Genomic DNA, 21,232 nt, shown 5'->3' with positions numbered 1-21,232 from the left:
CACTTTACTGAATCTCCATCGAACAACATTTTTTGTCTAGGACTAGTCTCAGATTCTCAATTCTCGGAGAGCTCGATTCTTATTTTCTTGTTTACTTCCCTTATTTGGTTGTTCCTTGTATGTGAATTAGTATGAGTTTTTTATAATACAGGTGAACCAGAACGGTGTTAATGAGAGGGACATTGTTTAACATTCCAGTAGAGAGACTAGCCCTGCAGATAACCACTCTATAAACAATTAGCCGAGGCTATAGCATGCTGGAGCTGCATCCTGCTTGGCATTGATTACCTGTTGTTGACTGAATACATAACAGTAGAGCAACAGACTGGATGGCTAACCTGCTTTATCTCAGCCGCACGTTTGTGATTTATCAGTGCAAATACAGCCTTTGTCACACACTGTCTCTCTCTCTCTCTTTCTCTCGGACGTGGAGCTACTCTACCCTCTCGCTCTCATCTCATCTCGTCTCATCTCATCTCTGTCCAAGTGATTTATATTTCCAGCACCCAGTTTGAGCTCAGAGCACCGGGCTTCAAAGGTTTTTTAACGTGACTGTTTCTGAAACAGAATTCCACACATACTTCCTCCGTGCGTTAGAATCTCAATGAACTGTTCTGGACTCTTCTCCCTCTGCTGTCTGTGTTGGGCTGTGGGGGACAGGCTATAGCACTGAAACCTTTTAGGATCCTTCAGACCATCTCAAAACCGGTTTGAGCTGGGAATTCTCTCAGGGAATGTCTGTGTCTTCTGCTTGACAGACAGACAGACAGACAGAGTGGCAGTTTGAAGTCAATGATAGAAGGTGGAGGCACTTAGTTAACCTAGAATGTGCTTTATTACTGCACACATGCACTGCATCTTCAATTCAGGTCTGAGGAGGGATCTATCAACCATGTTTGTGTGTTTTGAGGCTTAGGGTTGTCAAGGAGAGTAATCATGTTTAGACAGCCAATATAACACTTTGAGATTGTTAGGTAAACATGAATACACATGTGTACATCATTTGTGAGAACATACACAAGCACGTTTAGGAATCAATTCCACTACTGGCATACTGAAGAAGTAGCTAGTACATCAAAGGAGGATGCTGTCCATTTAATAAACAGCACTTCAACCCACAACTGAGTTTGTAGGGAGAGAGGCTTCATGCAATCTGCAAACATTTGATTAGGAGCAGCAATGAATGGCTTTTATAGATGCTGCTGACGTTTTATGTTGGGTCTTGTTTCTCCGGCCCTGGGTACAGGGGGTGGAGTATGTAGCTAGTTTACAGGTTTTGCTGGGTTAGGTGGGGTTGGAGGTGGACTGTGTGGCTCGCTCTCCCTGAGTACAGGCTGATTGGATTTATCCAGGGAGGGAGAATCTGTCTCCTCCTCTCCCCTCCCCTTCTCTCCATCCTTTCTCATTTATCTGTCTGCTTTAATAGGTACTCCGTCCCAGAAGGCTTGTTGCATCCATGTCAGTTTTGTTCCTCAGGGCAGAAAAACATCAGTGCGGCCAGGGGAGATGATAGGCGGAGCTGGTGAGGAGGGAGAAGAGGGGGGAGACCCCCAGGGGAGCAGTGAAACAGCACCGGGGCCTTGGCCCATCCAGTACTAGGCTGCCTGCCAGGCTCACGTTTCAACCTCTGCCTCATAGAAAACCACAACACACTGACTGACAGTTCAGCTCCAGTCCACCATAACGGATCTAAACTCCCAGTTTCACTCAGTCAACCCGAAAAGCAATTGTGCCGTTGGAAACTGAGGAATACAAGTGAGTGAACGATTCGAAGCCAAAACCAAATGTCTTGCAAACACTGTTCCTCAGCTCTTAAGTCCTCTCCTCAAATGCCATAGCCAAGTGAGGAATACCACTGAACGGCTCAAAGCTACCTAACTACCCTAGCACTGCTCCTAAACCCTTTCCTCCTCAGTGGCCTACCCAAAGTCATATTAAAGAGCGCTCTGCCACCATCACGCTCTCCTTTCCTATACAAAAGGATGCAGCCGCAAAGACACACACACACACACACACACACACACACACACACACACACACACACACACACACACACACACACACACACACACACACACACACACACACACACACACACACACACACACACACACACACACACACACACACACACACACACACACACACACACACACACACACACACACACACACACACACACAGGTCCCTCAATAAATCCCCGGTAGGGACAAAGGCTGTCAGAGGGCTAGCTGCTGCTGCATAGATTAATACGATTTCCATAATTAGGCCTCAGGCAGCCAGTTGACAATAGGATCCTCTAGGCTTTGTCTCAGAGCCAACGGAATGGTCCGATAACACACAAACACACAAGCTGGACGGCAGGGCTGAGGGGCCAGAGAGGATGTTTGGTGGACGAGTAGCTCTCACAATGACTGAAGAGACTCTGAGACAGTAGGACTAGAACGGTCAGTAGGGAACATCTGTCACTCTCTCTCTTTTTCTCAGGGGCTGAGAGGACACACATGCATATTAACACACGTAAACATAGGCAAAAGCGCAAATACAAATAAGTTGCTCATCAGGTGTACATGTGGAAGAGATACTGAAGAAAGTCCCTGAATGTCTTTGTGCATATGTTATATTAGCTCAACAAGTCGACAATCAATGCATATTTGATGTGCAGTTCTGAAGAGTTGAACTGGACATTACAGAGCACAGAGTTGGCAATATGAAGTATTTAAATACTCTCCCATTTACAGAGTACAGCAGATCTTTTCATTCAGTAAGCTTCCAAAACAAGTGAAACTAAGAGAGTTTCATAATATTTATTACTGCCAATGACCTTTCTAAATGTGGGTTTTTACCCATAATCCTGTGTGATCATGAACATTTGACTGAGAGGTCTCTGTGCCTACAGTACAAAATTCTCCATAGAGATGTGGCTTTATAAACCACATAATCCCACAGAACTAGATAGAATTACAGGATCTGAAAGAGCAACTAGAGAGCAACGTTACCATAGTTTTCGAATGTGGATGAACAACACCGCTATGTGCACTACGTGTGAACTCTATGGTGCACATAGCGAATTATTATCATGTGTTATCAAGCTTTTGAGAACACATTCCCTCCACTGGTGCACCGGACACCCCCACAGCCCCCATAAGGCAGGGGGGTCCATGCACCTGTCATTGATGTCAATACATTTGGATGAAAAAAATATTTTGACAGTAACCTTCCGAAAAGTCATTCATAAACCTTTTTAATGTCCATATGTACTAGGAAGCTAAGTACAATACCAGTCAAAAGTTTGGACACCTACTCATTAAAGGGTTTTACTTTATTTTTACTGTTTTTAACGTTGTAGGATAATAGTGAAGACATCAATACTATGAAATAACACATATGGAATCATGTAGTAACCAGAAAAGTGTTAAGCAAATCAAAATATATTTTATATTTGAGATTCTTCCAAGTAGCCACCCTTTGCCTTGATGATAGCTTTGAACACTCTTGGCATTCTCTCAACCAGCTTCTTGAGGTAGTCACATGGAATGCATTTCAATTAACAGGTGTGCCTTGTTAAAAGTTAATTTGTGTAATTTCTTTCCTTATTAAAGCGTTTGAGTCAATCAGTTGTGTTGTGACAAGATAGGGGGGTATACAGAAGATAGCCCTATTTGGTCAACGACCAAGTCCATATTATGGCAAGAACAGCTCAAATAAGCAAAGAGTAACGACAGTCCATCATTACTTTTAAGACATGAAGGTCAGTCAATGCGGAACATTTCAAGAACTTTGAAAGTTTCTTCAAGTGCAGTCACAAAAACCATCAAGTGCTATGATGAAACTGGCCGCCACAGGAAAGGAAGACACAGAGTTACCTCTGCTGCAGAGGATAAGTTCATTAGAGTTACCAGCCTCAGAATTTGCAGCCCAAATAAATGCTTCACAGAGTTCAAGTAACAGACACATCTCAACATCAACTGTTCAGAGGAGACTGCATGAATCAGGCCTTCATGGTCAAATGGCTGCAAAGAAACCACTACTAAAGGACACCAATAAGAAGAAGAGACTTGCTTGGGCCAAGAAACACGAGCAATGGCCATTAGACCAGTGGAAATCTGTCCTTTGGTCTGATGTGTCAAAATTTCCAACCGCCATTTCTTTGTGAGGCGCAGAGTAGGTGAACGGATGATCTCCGCATGTGTGGTTCCCACCGTAAAGCATGGAGGAGGAGGTGTGATGGTGTGGGGGTGTTTTGCTGGTGTCTCTGTCCTCTCTGTCACTTGATCTCTCCCTGCACGCAGCTCCCTCTGCATGCACTCTGCTCATGGCGGCACTGAGTCTGTGTATCCATACCAATGGCTCCAGTTGGGTTGCTCGGCCAGATATATTAGAGAAAGGAGGAGATAGGAATCCCCTTTGGAAATCAATGGAGGAACACATAATGCCCCACCAAGCAGAATGTTGACCAATCACGTTCACATTGCCATGCTGTATCACGCGGTTGCTAAGCTAATCATCACTCAAAGTACGTAATGTCACGATTCCAAAGCTATACAATATTACAGTTAATTATTAGCAAGTTAATTATCTCACGTCTCAGAAAAGATTTCTAATGTTGTACTTCTTGTTGATGAAATTCATGCTAATGTTGGGTTTTTGAGCTAGTGCCCAATTGACTCCCATTCACTCCTTGAAGGAGAGCTCTACTTGTCCCAGAATCGCCCAGAATGCACCGCACGGCCCATTGATGTAGCATTGGCAACGTACACAATGGGCGTTAACATGATTCCCGATCGAGTTTCCCATCTCCTCAAAAGTATCTCTGGCTCCCTCTGCTCAAGAAATGAAGAGATGTAAGAGAGCAGTTAGCTACTTTTCATCACTCTAAACTCCAACAAAACTCATGGAACATTATATATATTTTTAAATCATCTCTCCTGTCATATTTGATGAGGTTGAAGCACTCTGCGGTCCAAGTCATCCCTAACCATCTCAATTGGGTTGAGGTCGGGTGATTGTGGAGGCCAGGCCATCTGATGCAGCACTCCATCACTCTCCTTCTTGGTCAAATAGCCCTTACACAGCCTGGAGGTGTGTTGGGTCATTCTCCTGTTGAAAAACAAATGATAGCCCCACTAAGCGCAAGCCAGATGGGATGGTGTATTGCTGCAGAATGCTGTGGTAGCAATGCTGGTTAAGTGTGTCTTGAAATCTAAATGTTTTGAGGGTGGACTGACTGTATTATTTGACATTAATTGACTGGTTTTGCCCACAACAACTTCCTTTCCCAGCGTGAGGACGGCTCAGGTCATGCAGGTTCAGATAGGACAATACAGGACAGTTGTATCTTTTTGTAAAAATCAGTTGGTTGCTGATTAGTATGCTGTTGAATCAAAAGTAATTACATTAATAGCAGCCTTGCGACACCGTGTATAGCTTTGTGAAATGTTAGGCTTAACATGAGAAAATTATGACAAAATAGGTCTACCAATAAACATTTATCCATTAGCTAAAGCAAAGATATAGGCTACATGCACTGGCACCACAGAATGCCTATCATCGATTAGATAGACACCCCCAATAGACGTCTCAATTTCAGCACCATGGACAGCGATCGGTAGTCTATACTTTGTGAGTGGCTGTCTAGCTGACGCATTCAATGTATTTATTTTTTAAATGTGGACTGCGACCTTATTGGGGGTCCAGAGAAACTGCGTTACGCCAGTGATCGCATCATTAAGAAAAGAGGGAGTGAGGTTTTTTCTAATATGAGAAATAAACTGCCCTAGTGAGTCAGATTTTCTGTAAAAATTTCACCCAACCTGTACCATATGCCCCAGGTCTCCCTGGAACAGGATCCGTCTGTATAGCTCTTGGCATGCTGCTCTGATGATGGAGTGGCCAGCAGTTAGACCCCCCTGGATGCCTCAATGAGTCCTCTAACATCCTAATGTCCCAACGTTCGCCCTCCTCCGTCCTCTTTGGGTCCTCACGCCTGCTGTCCAGTCCCTCCCTCCCTCCCCCCCTCCTCTCCACCTTCCCCTTCCTCCCTCTGTCCGCTGCAGGTTTTATGAGATCCCCTGGGCTTCCATCTGTCTCTGTCGCACACTGGCTCCGTTATTGGGCCTTACGCTACTCACAAACTGCCTGCTGCCGCAGATGGGAACGGATTGGCCTGCAGGACATGGAGCTAAGTCTCTCTGTAGCAACACTCTCTCTCTCTCTCTATCTCTGTCTCTCTCTGTCTCTCTCTCTCTCTTTGTCTCTCTCTCTCTCTCTCTCTCTCTTTGTCTCTCTCTCTCTCTCTTTGTCTCTCTCTCTCTCTCTTTGTCTCTCTCTCTCTCTCTCTCTCTCTCTCTCTCTCTCTCTCTCTCTCTCTCTCTCTCTCTCTCTCTCTCTCTCTCTCTCTCTCTCTCTCTCTCTCTCTCTCTCTCTCTCTCTCTCTCTCTCTCTCTCTCTCTCTCTCTCTCTCTCTCTCTCTCTCTCTCTCTCTCTCTCTCTCTCTCTCTCTCTCTCTCTCTCTCTCTCTCTCTCTCTCTCTCCAATCTGCCGGACAATGACTTCTAAGTCAAACCACAGAAATATATGGTCAGCTGGATGGGTGTGGAGTGGAGAATGTCCAAATGTCTTTAAGCATGTTTCCTAAAAAGACCGTGGTGTCCTAGTACAGGTTGTTAATGTTTCTGGAAGGACGGCCGTGTGTGGCAGGCTTAGGGGACTGATTACTTTAACTGGTTTGGACGTTGGGAACTTAAGGCAGTCTGTGGATTTGAATATGAAGAACTTCATAATCCAACAGCCATCTGCTCTGATCTGATCGGACTGAATTAATAGGGAGGCTGTAATCTGAAGAAAACACATGGAGAAGCTGAAGAGAGGTTGGAGGTTTCCAGGGGGGGGAAGAGAGAGAGAAAAAGGCCAACGTTTAGGTTGAGGAAAGCAACACAGTCAGAGTGAAAAATCCACAGCGGTTGGGGGACATTGAGGTTGATTTTATTTAAATGATTGATTTAAAAGATGCCGTTTGAAGAAAAAAACATGGAGAGGGCTGGAGGTTGGAGGTTTCCACTGGGCGGAGAGAGAGCGATGGAGGCCAAAGTTTAGTAGTTGAGGAAAGCAGCACAGTCAGAGTGAGACAAGAAAAGGAAAGAGTGAGGAAAGGCACAGCGGTTGGTGGATGTTGTTGAGGTTTGAGAGAGAGAGAGAGAGAGAGAGAGAGAGAGAGAGAGAGAGAGAGAGAGAGAGAGAGAGAGAGAGAGAGAGAGAGAGAGACAGAGAGAGAGACAGAGAGAGAGAGAGACGGAGATAGAGAGAGACAGAGAGAGAGAGAGAGACAGAGACAGAGACAGAGAGAGAGAGACAGAGAGAGAGAGAGAGAGAGAGAGAGAGAGAGAGAGAGAGAGAGAGAGAGAGAGAGAGAGAGAGAGAGAGAGAGAGAGAGAGAGAGAGAGAGAGAGAGAGAGACAGAGAGAGAGAGAGAGACAGAGAGACAGAGAGAGAGTGGCAGTTGCCGGTCGGTGGATATTAGCGGTTTGATTTAAATGGCAATAAGAGTCCAGGCTCCAGCCTCACAGTCATACAGACAGAGGAATGACTCATGGATCATCAAGCAGCTAGGCCTCTCTCTATTGCTGAAGGGAACACTTAGGGTGCATCCCAAATGGCAGCTTACGTAGTGCACTACTCTTATGGATCCTATGGGTCCAGAAGTAGTGTGCTAGAAAGGGAATGGGGAGGGTGCCATCTGGGGCGCAGACTAGAAGAGGCCAGGCAAGTAATAATGACAGCTTCTTGTTCTTTATTCCTTTATTTTACCCCTCCTCTCCTCTTCACTCCGTCTACCTGGCTATAGTTCAAGTCCTCCACTCCTCTCCTCTGCCTGATCTGCCGGGCAATAGTTCTAGTCCTCCACTCCCCAGGCCAAATCGTGACAGTTCAATAATGCCAAACTATTCCTGGAATGTCAAGCTAACGCCTCAGCAAGAAGCAGCCTGACTGTGTGAGTCTTTATGAAACGGCTGATTCTACTAAGTTGTTTTTTCTCCTTTGCATTCTTCCATATGCTCCCCTTCTCCCTTTTTTGCTCGTCTTCTCAGTGTATTGAACATGCATGATCAATCAGAGGCTCCCTGCGTTGTGCTACACACAAACGCGCACCAACAAACGCACACACACACACACACACACAAACACACATATAGAGGAACAGCGCCAGCTAGAGTCAGCCAAAGTACAGAGTAACAGACAGGAACAGGCATTCCACTCTCCCAATGTTCCATGGGAGGCTGCAGATGAATAGCACACTATTCTGTGATTCCAAACCCACCCAACCCCCTCCTCCTTTCTCCTCTCTCCATAACACTGTCCAGTGTCCATACTCCCCTTCCCTCCATCCCTCTTCCCCCTCTCTCCACAACACTGTCCAGTGTCCATACTCCCCTTCCCTCCATCCCTCTTCCCCCTCTCTCCACAACACTGTCCAGTGTCCATACTCCCCTTCCCTCCATCCCTCTTCCCCCTCTCTCCACAACACTGTCCAGTGTCCATACTCCCCTTCCCTCCATCCCTCTTCCCCCTCTCTCCACAACCCTGTCCAGTGTCCGTACTCCCCTTCCCTCCATCCCTCTTCCCCCTCTCTCCAAACCACTGTCCAGCATTCAACCCCCCCCCCCCCCTTTCTCTGTCGAGCCGGCCAGGGGTCTGTTTTGAAGCGATGGTGTGCGCAAAGGGGTTGGTTCGGGGTGGAGGGGTGGGAGGGGCCAGGGGGGAGGGGAAGGGGTGACAGCATGCAGCAGGGAGATAACAATAGGTCATCTGGGAGTGCTGCTGGTGCAGGCAGCATTATGATAACCTTATCAATACTATCACCACCACACTACTAACACAACCTGGGAAACAGCTCCATCCAATTCCTCCTGGCCCCTTACCTCTCTCTCTCTCCAGCTCTCTCACTCTCTCCCCGCTCTCTCGCGCTCTCTCTTTATCTCTCTCTCACTCTCTTTTTATTTCATCTTTCTTTCTCCCCCTCTCTGTCTTTATTCTCCTCCTCTCTCCAGTCTCTCTTTCCCTCTCTCTCTCTCTCTGCCTCCCTCTCCCTCTCTCCACTCTCTCCACCCCCCCCCCCTCTCTCTGGGTAATATGAGCTCCTTCTGTTGCCATGCATGATGGTAACACTAAAACACAATCCACTACCAGCAGGAGAAACAGGAAAAAGTCATTCCCACTAACAGCCTCTCTGATAAGAGGTGTTCTGGCCATGTATCACTGTGGACACAGTAGTAGCAAAGAGGAAAACAGGCTGAGGAAAAATAGATTGTTGATGAAAGGAGTGTTGAAAGGCCTGTTAAACAATGTTAAAAGACAAGTGAGGTTGAGGGACGTTTTCCAATAATAATATATGTGAGTAGAAGAGAATAGGTTGCACATAAAAACAATAGGCTTTTATAGTGTTTCAACCAGTGGAGGCTCCTCATAGGAGGAAGGGGATGATCATCCTTTTAAAAAGTTATCCTTTTTAGACAAAACTATACTCAATATACTCATGTCACCAAATGTTTGATTGAAACACATTGTTTGCAATGAAAGTCTATAGTAGCCTCACCAGCACTCTGTAGGTCAGCACCATGGTGGAACCGGAGGACAGTTAGCTTCCATCCTCCTCTGGGTACATTGACTTCAATACGATACCTAGGAGGCTCATGGTTCTCACCCCCTTCCATAGACTTACACAGTAATTATGACAACTTCCGGAGGACGTCCTCCAACCTATCAGAGCTCTTGCAGCATGAACTGACATGTTGTTCACCCAATCAAATGATCAGATAATGAATCTAGTACTGAAAGCATAAGCTACAGCTAGCTAGCACTGCAGTGCATAAAATGTGGTGAGTAGTTGACTCAAAGAGAGAGAAAAACAATAGTTGAACAGTTTTGAACAAATACATTTCTTCCAAAATGAAGGAGAAGCAAAAGGGAGTTAGAGACATATTTACTTAACTAGCAAATGCAGCTAGGTAGACTAGCCTACTCAAACACCCTGCTCAAACAGAGGGATGCTAGCTCACTGGCTATGACTATTCAACACAACACTGGAACAAAAGAAGGAAGGGAAGCACTGCTAAGGTACACAATAGCAGATTTTGGTAGACGGAAGGTGCTCTTTGGTAAAAGGGGTAAATTGGTCATCAAAAAGAAAGGAGGACCAAGGCTCTCTTCATATAATTAATTAAGATGCCTTTATTTGTATGGCATGTTCAATGCGAAAAAAAATTAAAAACACTGGAACTCTTCCAAGTCAAGGTAAGCTTTTGGTTTTACAAATTTTTTGCCACCAGTGCTAAACTGCTTACTGACTGTACACCGTAACGTTACTGCATGATTGCAGGGGGTTTACTAACTTGTTAGTTCTATTAAATATGTTGACTACAACGTTACTTTAGCTAATATGGTGACACCGATGTAGACTGTGTGTAGCTGTTATGATATGGCTTGGAAAGTTTTTTTCGCCTGGTCACATACAGCTGATGTGTTGTGCATTGAAGTCCACAAGCGAAGGGAAAAGTTTGAAGAGGAGATTGCAAAGATGCGGGAAGGAATACATTGTGGCTGCTATGAAAGTGAACTGTGTTCACGTGTGATCAGGTGTATATTAATTCAGCCAATTCTGTTGACAAACTTTTCATAGGCTAGGTTGTAGCAACCTCATGTTGGGTATAGGGAAAATTTGAGTATCATGTAGTACCCTAAACCTATCGCTGTTACATTGAAATGGGTGAATGGAATATGATTGACAGTCATCCAATATGCTTTAAATAAGGCCATGCTCATGATTTTTTTAAATCATCCTTCCTTCATCTTAAACGGCACCGACCGCCACTGGTTTCAACACATTTATTGTTCTGTGTTGTCTCGTATATTTCCTGGTTTCTGTCTCTGTCTCCTCCAGGCTTGTATAAGATGCACTGGAACCACTGTCCTAAACAACACCTTACAACCTGGTGTCTCTCTCTCTTTCTGTTTCCTCTCCTCCAGGCCTGTATAAGATGCACTGGAACCCGGAGCATGCCCAGTCCCTCAGCCAGTGGCCTGAGCAGCACCTGGATGTGTCCTCCACCACCTCCTCGCCGGCCCACAAGTCCGAGCTGTACACCGCTGGCCGAACCCACGCCCGAGGAGGCTCCACCCACGGCTACGCCTGGGCCAATGACGACATTGGTGCCCTAACCGCCTCCAATCTGCTAAAGAGCTATGCAGAGAAGTACTCTGGTGTTCTAGACTCACCCTACAACCGTCCACCGGGGCCCACTGTAGGGGCCTACCCAGAGCCAGGGGCCTTCGGTGGCCTCAATGGCCTCAAGACTGAGCTGGAGCCCTGGCCCCTGAGCCACAGTGCGGAGGGGCCCTACCCCGGGTCCCTGGATGGTCTGTCAGGCCCCAAGGCTGGGGCCACATCAGCAGGGCCCCCAGGGGCCAGCAGTGTGTCAGTGGTCAACAGTAACCTCTCAGACTCTGGATATAGTGGTAGCAGCTCCTGCTCTGGGTCTCACTCTGGTGACTACAACCCCCCCAGCTACAACGGTACCTACCTCTCGTCTGGGTACTGCCCCGGGCCCCTGCCTGGCTCAGCACTTCCCCCCGCCTCCCTCCACCACCCCCTCCAGCCCACGCCCACCCTGGTGCCCAGCTACTCGCCCTCCACCCAAGTTTACAGCTACCCGCCAAGCAGCTACCCCCACCAGCCTAGCCTGGCCCCCGCTTACAGCCACCCCTCTGCAGGGTACTTACACTCCGGGCTGGCCACCCCTACTCCTCTCCCCTCCCGGCCCACCGTAGTCGGGGGTAGCTACAGCTACCAGGAGTCTGGAGGTGGGGTGAAGAGGAAGGCATTTGACATGTCATTGGAAGAGGAGGGGGAAGGTTCTCGATACAGGAAGTATTCAGGCTACGACCCAATGAAGTCCGGAGGAGGAGGGGACTCTCTCTCTCCCTACAGCATGGGGGATAAAGGAAACATCAGATTCACCACAGGCAGCACAGATCCCCTGGCATTTAAGCCCAGTAAGCCCTCCTCCCAGCCCCTGGTGTCCCCTCCCTATATGGTGGCTGTGGCAGGGGAGAACAGCCCGGCAGCAGGGATGACTGGAGAGAACGGAGGAGGAGGAGGGTCAGAAAACCAGGGCTTCTCCCACTCCCAGCAGCAACAGCAGCAGCACCGCTCCTCCCAGGCTCACAACCAGAAACGCCCCTCCATCCACGGCCAAGGCCAGCCTGGGTCTGGACCAGGGGAGACAGCCAGCCTGAAGAGTCCAGACCCCATGGTTCTGGATCTAGTCAACGGGGAAGTGCTGGACTGCAGCCCAGCCCTGCTATGGGGGGAGCTGGCTGGGCTGACCCACGTCAAAGCTGCCCTGGAGGAGGAGCTGTTGTGGCCCTGTCTAAGGCCCAGCCCCACCATCCTCCCCCCAGCCACCGTGCTGCTGTTCGGCCCCCGGGGAAGCGGGAAGACCACCCTGGCCCGCTCCATGGCCGCCCAGCTGGGGGCCTCCTTCTATAGGCTCAGCGGGGCCATGTTAGCTTCTAAAGGCAAGGTGGATGCCGAGGGGATCCTGGGGGCCACGCTGCAGGTGGCGGGGGCGAGACAGCCTTCTGTTGTGCTGCTCAGTGAAGTGGAGGCTCTGGAGGATGAGGAGGGTCTGAGGCAGGTGTTGCTATCCGCCCTGGAGAAGGCCCAGATGGGGTTAGGGTCGGCGGGGGGAGCCCCTGGGCTGGTGATCGTGGTGTGTACCACCGGCAGGCCAGACCTGCTCCAGGATACGGTGCATCGGAGCTTCGCCAAGCACTACCACGTGGGCCTGCCAGATGCGGGGATGCGGAGACAGGTGCTGCTGCAGGCGCTAGTGCCCCAGGGATGTTCTCTCAGTGACAGGGAGCTGGGGGCTGTACTGCAGCGGTCAGAGGGCTTCTCTGTGTGGGAGCTGCTGCAGCTCTGCCAGCAGGCCCTATCCTCAGCATCCTCCTCGGGCCCTCAGGGGCCCTTACATAGCCTTTCAGGACAGGCTACGGGGCCCCCAGCCCTCAAAGACTTTGAGAACGCCTTCTGCAAGGTGCGTCCGCAGTCGCACGCCACCCCGAAAGAACTGGACACTTGTATGGAGTGGAGCAAGGTGTACAGTCAATGAGGAGGAAGGAAGGCAGGGAGACAGCCACTGTATGTAATATAATGTAGGGGACTGTGAATGTAAACCCTGTCTTCACTTTTGACATGATGACAAGTCTTGGGAATGTTTTACTGTTTAGTTTTTGTGTAATTACTTATTATTATGAAGGTTTGGGAGAGATGAGAAGCAGATTTAACATAGGTTTCTCTGGTTAGCATGCTGATGTTTCTATTAAATATACATATACTTTATTTTTCCCAAAGAAAAAGATAGATGAGGCCTTTGTGGACGGGGCAGTGTATTACAGTAGTAGTTGAACCTATATGGTGGGATAACTGCATCATTGGAGATTACTTCTCAAATCCTAACTTGAGATCCATGTGCATAACTTGTCTCAAATCTCGACATCAGTGCATGAATCACGCAAAAGTCGAGTTTTGTGCAACGTGCATCTCTAGACAGTTTGGATTCCACCCAAAGATCCATATTTTTTTGTGATCCAGGACATAAATCAGTAATGTGTTGTCAAGGTGACGTAGTCCAAGGTGATGGATCATCAGGGTCTTTAGGAACAACCTGGACTTAAGAATAAGAAACACCTTTTTTTTGCTTTCCGTTGCAAAACAGATTGAAAAGGGGCAGGACTACCTGGACTCGTCCAATAAAAAACACACATTTTCGTTGCAAAACATTTAAAAACATTTGTTTCCTAATGAACATGTCCCAAGGATTGTTTGAGAGATCCCTCTGTCGTCTGACTGCTACTCTGAGGACCCTATCTATTACCAGTCCACTCCTGTGGTGTTTTAGTTTTCATTGGTCATTTGGTGTGTGGAAACAGCTTAGAATCTATTTGAACAGCTATGGTGGGGTTTTTTCCCACAAAAAAATGATCAACAAATCCTCATTGTCTCTTAGCATTATGGGTTATTAACTAAAAACAATGCTTTTAGCTTCTCACCAAAGTCATGTCATTGTGCTGAAATAATTCAACAAAACGCATCATCATCATTTGATCTGGTCTTATCGTGGACACTTTGGGATCAATGGTCCCTCTTCCCCCTATAGTACAGTATCACATCATTCACAGCTGTTTTGGAGACAAAACCACTCCAATAGCTCATCAATTGTGTACATCCTGAATGGTGCTGTACGTACAAGAAAAAACGTTAACATGCAACTTTACAAAAACGTTGAAATAGAACATAAAGGTCATGAGACTAGGTTGTGGTTGAATATACAACACTATCATTCAAAGCCATGAGTATAACATCCACACATACAATATATTTGAACTGTGGTTTATCACACATTCCTCATTCGGTGCAGTTTTCCCTGAGAATGCTGCTTTAATACAGCCCTGTAACACAGACAAGCACAGCAAGGCAAGATGGCGCTTCCTTTGATGTCTGTTTGTCTCTTTCACCTATCTGCTGGTTTTCTTCGTATGTATGTATGTAGTCTTGTTTGAAATGCTCAGGAAGAATTTCTTTACCTCAAAAAAGAAATAAAGAATGTATGTAGTCTTCAGTCTTAGTGAAGAGAGTCAAAGAGGGGAGGAAGAGCTGACGAGCAAGAGGAGAAAAGACCTCACACAGTCCTGTTGTATACACACTGCAGCTGTCTGTGCATATGCCTCGAGGGAGAAACTTGAAAATGCTACAAAGAGTAACATTGAATGTAATTCAGGTATTTCAAAGGATATTTGATCCCATAAAATCCATGTTTTTATTATTATTATATATGAATATATAAATACAAAAAAAATCGTATCCTTTTATTTTTAATGTAGATGTTTTTGGTGGAATGATGATTGTCTTTATGAAGTGTTATGTAGAACACAGAAAATATTCATTTTTTGCTGGACAAACTGTTTACAAATCAACCCAAAGCATTGTGAGTTAACATGTCATATTCATGCATTAATGTTATATACATCTTTTATTGTAATAGATGCAACTCTTTATCGAAATCTATTAATTAAAGGTGCACATTTATATTCCAAGCCTGGACACAGACAAGAAGCAGTAAAACCACTGTCATATACATTTAATTCTCATATACATTTAAGTGTCATATACATTTAATTGTCATATACAGCAGAAAGAAAATACAAAATGAGCAAGGACCTAAAGATGAATCAGTTATATGCATTCGGCAGCTAATCATGTCTAACAATAACCATATATTGTTAATCAGTATTATGCATTATGTACAATACAATCCAATCCTAAATATAACATGACAATCCAGAGAAAAGCATACACACAGGGTTGTGCTATCGCTACTACTCTGTTTAACAACAGCCTGGAAATATCTTGTCATTCAGTTGAGCTGCAGGTACTGAGGTGAGGTCATGATTATTGGACCGTTACCATGGTGTGCAGACCGGAGGTACACTGGAGGATGATGTAATCGTCTTCTTCTTCTTCTCCGTCTCCCCATCTCTCGCTCTTCTCGTTATCGCTCTTTCTCTGTACCCAATGCAGTTATTATAGAGGTAGGGTCGTCCCTATAGCCCTAGCTGCTGGCCCCAGTGACCATGTGGCTGGCCCCCTCTGCCCTCTCCCTCCTCCATCGATCCCTCCCCTCCTCCTACCCCCTGCTTCCCTCCTCCTTTTGGAGTGGCATTGCTCTGATTGATGTCCGGGAACCTAATATCACAACCCTGGCCTCTCTCCAGTCTCCCCTGTACAGCTGGTGGCTTCAGTCATGCCATAGAGCCGGGTCAAACACACTGACCCCAGTGTTGAGACACATTTGGTAAAAGTAGTACACTATAAGGGGAATAGGGTGCCATTTGGGACACACAGTAGGTCTAAGAAACTGGAAATACATCTTCAAACTAAGCAGGAGAAATAAGCCTTAGGGAGCCTTCGAGAGATGGGTTTAAATATGTAATCATTTATGTGTCATAACATTAAGATACATAATTTATAAGGATCATTAGAGGAAGTTATAATTCGTTTTCAGATAGAGGTGTTACATATCAGGCAGGGGCTGGGGCTTGAGGCAAATTGTCGTAGTTTATAACAGAAGTCATGGGAGTTTAGTTCATGAAAAGCAGCCGATATCAATACTATCATTAGTTAATGTGAATAATGAAAAATATTTTAGCTATTTCCCAGAGCTCAGATTCCCAAAATCCTCCATGTTTGTCAAACATGTAGATTCAGAAAAACATAATCATTTTGTTCCTTATTCTGTCAGTTGTTGTTTTATTGTTTTTCATTAATGGATTACCTCACTCTACATATGTTACTGCTTAATGTATTAATCAGAGATGATGAGTGGGAATAGGTCTTATCGTTAGAGGTATTGATGATTGGGTGAGGTAGTACTTCCTGTTTGACTCATGCATATCATTGATATCATCTCTACAATACACCTTTGTTTAATCAGTGTTGTGTCTTAAAGCCAATAAGGAAACAAAAAATACAACAACAGTTTGTTCAACAAAATAGGCTTTTGTTAGCTGTTTTTAATCTAATATTACAGTAACTTTGTTCTTGCTTCTTGTACATCTTCTGTAACCATTTCTACCTCATTTGGCAACATATTGTACATGAAAGTATTAATTTCATGTCTTTTTTATGTCTGTTTTCAAACTGATAATAATGTTCTTGAACTGTAATAATGGTCTACCTCAGAAAAGACTGTATTTTAAGAGAATATTATTACACAATATTAAACAGAAATATGTCAATATTGGACTGTTGGCCCTGTCATTCTTTTTTTAATGACATCAGAGTGTATGATTTTTTGTGAGTATTTTGACAGCTTTAAAATGAGAAGAGGATACAGGTAGGTGGGAAGAATAGATGTGGGGATTGAACCCCGGTCTACAGTGGGGAGCTTAATGTATGTGCCAGAAGTCTTGCCACTCAACCAAGGCTTTGATCAAGCTTAGGGTTTTGGTTGAGGAGTTCTGATTTTGGATTCCAATTGGGTTGTTAAAAAATTCCAATTCCAGAGAGTGCTGGAATGACAACATGGTTTCATCTTACCTCACTCTACATCCATATCCTGGACTGACCCCAATGTTAAGGTCAGTTAAGTCACTTCAATTGATTAACAAATCATTTAATGAATCAAAACGCTAATGATTTTTCGCACTAGCAGTAACATGGCTTTATATACTGAACAAAAATATAAATGCAACATGCAAAGTGTTGGTACCATGTTTTATGAGCTGAAATAAATGATCCCAAAAATCTTCCGTACGCACCAAAAATATTATTTCTCTCAAATTTGGTGCGCAAATTTGTTTACATCCCTATTAGTGAGCATTTCCCCTTTACCAAGATAATCCATCCACCTAACAGGTGTGGCATATCAAGAAGCTGATTAAACAGCATGATCATTACACAGCTGCACCTTGTGCTCGGGACAATATAAGGTCACTCTAAAATGTGCAGTTTTGTCACAAGTGTCTCTAGTTTTGAGGGAGCATGCAATTGGCATTCTGACTGCAGGAATGTCCACCAGAGCTGTTGCCAGAGAATTTAATGTTAATTTCTCTACCATAAGCTGCCTCCATTGCTGTTTTAGAGAATTTGGCAGTACGTCCAACCGGCCTCACAACCGCAGAACACGTGTATGGCGTTGTGTGGGTGAGCAGTTTCCTGATGTCACCGTTGTGAACAGAGTGCCCCATGGTGGCATTGGGGTTATGGTATTGGCAGGCATAAGCTATGGACAACGAACACAATTGCATTTTAACGATGGCAATGTGAATGCACAGAAATACCGTGATGAAATCCTGAGGCCCATTGTGAGGCCCATTTTTTTTAAGGTATCTGTGACCAACAGATGCATATCTATATTCCCAGTCATGCGAATCCATAGACTAGGGCTTAATTAATTTATTCCAATTGACTGATTTCCTCGTATGAACTGTAACTCCGTAAAATCTTTGAAATTGTTACATGTTGCGTTTATATTTCAGTTCAGTATAGTTAGGCTATATTGCCGCCGTGCTATATATTCACACCACAGGCTGCTGTGGGGAGAACCTTATTATGGTAATGGGTGGAGGGGAATAGGTGGAATGGTATCAAACACATGTGTTTGATGCCATTCCATTAGCTTCGTTCCAGCCATTATTATGAGCCGTCCTCCCCGCAGCAGCCTCCACTGATTCACACAGGCATCTCTGGTGACATAGATTAGCCTACACATGAATGATGTACACAGAACAAAGTATAGATTCAAATAAAGTCTTGTCTTGGTGGTTGTTTTTTGTATTGGTGCTTGTGTTTTGGGAATGTGGTCATCCTCAATGCTCTCGGGGTTCAAAGGCAGCAAAGAAAAAAAAGAATACTGCTTTCAAACCAAGCTGCATGAACATTAAAAAACTGTCCAGCAACTGTCAATGGAAGTTTGTTTAAAAAATAATGATTTATTGTTCAAATAAACCTTAGTTTCCTCCACTGTTCTCCAAAGAGTTGCTGGATATTTTTCACCTCCTTAGTGCAAAGATCCAGCAGCAGCAGCGGCAGTAGCAGACCCAGGCCAGAGACAGCTGAATAATTACACAGTACCCAAGAGGACCCAGAGCAGCAGCACCAGAGCACTGAGCTCCTCCATCCCTGTCATACCATGTAAACAACACCGTGCCCCATACTGTCTCAACTTTGCTATTTCTGGGCTTCCTTGACACCTTTCAGAAAACACAGACTGAATGTGAATAAATGACAAATGATGTATAGGGACGGTCAGTGACAACTACAGTTAACTCTGAAATAGTTAATTAAAGCTACTGGTAGCCATCTCTCAAGAACCTGCAATCCAAATTGAATGGCAAGATTTTCCATAGAGGAAAAATCAGTAACAATAACAGTATAAGGGCTCGATTCAATCCGTTTCGCTGAAGTTCAGAGCTATAGTGTGCGAACCCGGGAACATTGCCTTTAAATTTAAATCGCGCTATAGCACTGAACTTCAGCGATACGGATTGAATCAAGCGCTAACTCTGAAATTAGTCAGTTACTTACTAGATGTGGTTGATGGTTAGGGTTGTGGTTGAGGGTTAGAGTTGTGGTTGAGGGTTAGGTTTAGGGTTGTGGTTAAAGCTAGGGTTAGGGTTGTGGTTGAGGCTAGGGCTAGGGTTAGGGATAGGGATAGCAGAAATGTCAACATCTTAACTGAGCTATAACGTCTGTGTGAGTCCCTGTAGAGTAGCGTGTGGCGGCGGTGGTGGTGTGTGTGTGCATGCGCGTGTGTGTGTGTGTTGGGGGGGTGGGAGGGTGGGGAGGGTGTTAACTGTGTGATTAATAATAGTCTAATAATGACATATAGCTGTTTTGTTCCCACATCCTTGTGGTTAGTGGCTGTCCTTCAGCCTGTCATCAAGGATAATTGTTTCCCCAGCTGTTAGAAAATTAGTTTTATAATTATTTTTTTTATTATCATCATGAACACACTTACAAACACCAGACCGAAACATAACCTTGGACAGGCAGTGAGAGGTTGGGAGTGGGAGAAAGAGTGCTGAAGGTAAAACTCAGAACATGTTGGTTTTAATAATAATAATTTGTAATACCATTTTTTATTATACTTCCCATTGTCCTCCAAGAGTAGATGAATGTTCTCTTCTCATGAGTTCCCTTCTATATAATGTTACCTTGGTTGGAGAGCGAGGCAGCAATGGCACCTTGGTTGGAGAGCGAGGCAGCAATGGCACCTTGGTTGGAGAGCGAGGCAGCAATGGCACCTTGGTTGGAGAGCGAGGCAGCAATGGCACCTTGGTTGGAGAGCGAGGCAGCAATGGCACCTTGGTTGGAGAGCGAGGCAGCAATGGCACCTTGGTTGGAGAGCGAGGCAGCAATGGCACCTTGGTTGGAGAGCGAGGCAGCAATGGCACCTTGGTTGGAGAGCGAGGCAGCAATGGCACCTTGGTTGGAGAGCGAGGCAGCAATGGCACCTTGGTTGGAGAGCGAGGCAGCAATGGCACCTTGGTTAGAGAGCGAGGCAGCAATGGCACCTTGGTTAGCGAGCGAGGCAGCAATGGCACCTTGGTTGGAGAGTAAGGCAGCGACCGACAGTGTTCCTTTTCCTGTGGAAGACTGGAGTGAATACCTCAGAAAGGAGTACTAACAAACACCAAAGAATACCAAGAATGTATAAGCCAGCTCAAGCTAATCTACCCCTTTATCTAATTGTACCATAGAGCCTATAGGCCTGGTTGATCCTTGCTTTAACATGTGGTTTTCTTCATCCGATCAAGGAATACCAAAGCATACCAAGAATGTGTAAGACATCACTTACTAATCTACCCTTTATCCACTTATTACTATTAGTACATGGAGGCAACAGGCCTATGTCTGGTGATGTATAATAGGATGTGTTCGAGGATCAAAGGAGATCTGTTGTGTTGGTGGAGGTCTGATGGGCACAACAGACAACGCCCAGAAACACTGCCTGTTGTCTCTGCAATCTGGCCACGGTGACGGTGTTTATATACAGTTGAAGTCGGAAGTTTAGATACACCTTAGCCAAATACATTTAAACTCAGTTTTTCACAATTCCTGACATTTAATCATAGTAAAGCTTCCCTGTCTTAGGTCAGTTAGGATCACCACTTTATTTTAAGAATGTGAAATGTCAGAATAATAGAGAGAATGATTTATTTCAGCTTTAATTTCTTTCAACACATTCCCCGTTGGTTAGAAGTTTACACACACTCAATTAGTATTTGGTAGCATTGCCTTTAAATTGTTTAACGTCTTATGACTGGGGGCAGTATTGAGTAGCTTGGATGAATAAGGTGCCCAGAGTAAACTGCCTGCTACTCAGGCCCAGTTGCTAATATATGCATATTATTATTCGTATTGGATAGAAAACACTCTGAAGTTTCTAAAACTGTTTGAATGATGTCGGTGCGTATAACAGAATTCTTATGGCAGGCAAAAACCTGAGAAAGAATCCAAACAAGAAGTGGGAAATCTGAGGATTGTAGTTTTTCAACTCATCGCCTATCGAATATACAGTGGGATATTGGTCATATTGCACTTCCTCAGGCTTCCACTAGATATCAACAGTCTTTAGAACCTTGGTTGATGCTTCTACTGTGAAGGAGGGGG

At 45.2% G+C, this 21,232-nt stretch overlaps 1 protein-coding gene across 2 annotated transcripts in view; it reads left to right on the top strand.

Annotated features, from left to right (window-relative positions):
• LOC139542168 (fidgetin-like protein 2) overlaps window positions 1-16,859 on the top strand; it is a 28,950-nt gene extending 12,091 nt beyond the window's left edge. Inside the window, exons 1-2 of one of the 2 annotated variants that reach the window (XM_071347262.1) lie at window positions 7,418-7,990; window positions 11,023-16,859. In XM_071347262.1, coding sequence (XP_071203363.1) covers window positions 11,034-13,169 — 2,136 coding nt within the window. In that variant the 5' untranslated portion in view covers window positions 7,418-7,990; window positions 11,023-11,033 and the 3' untranslated portion in view covers window positions 13,170-16,859. Of the gene's footprint in view, window positions 1-7,417; window positions 7,991-11,022 lie in introns of those variants that run through there. The other variant, XM_071347261.1, reaches the window with a different exon arrangement.
• The last annotated feature ends 4,373 nt before the right edge of the window (window positions 16,860-21,232 follow it).

Source organism: Salvelinus alpinus, chromosome 17, assembly GCF_045679555.1.
Source record: "Salvelinus alpinus chromosome 17, SLU_Salpinus.1, whole genome shotgun sequence".
Classification (NCBI taxonomy): Eukaryota; Metazoa; Chordata; class Actinopteri; order Salmoniformes; family Salmonidae; genus Salvelinus; species Salvelinus alpinus.
This window is presented reverse-complemented; position numbering and strand designations above follow the sequence as displayed.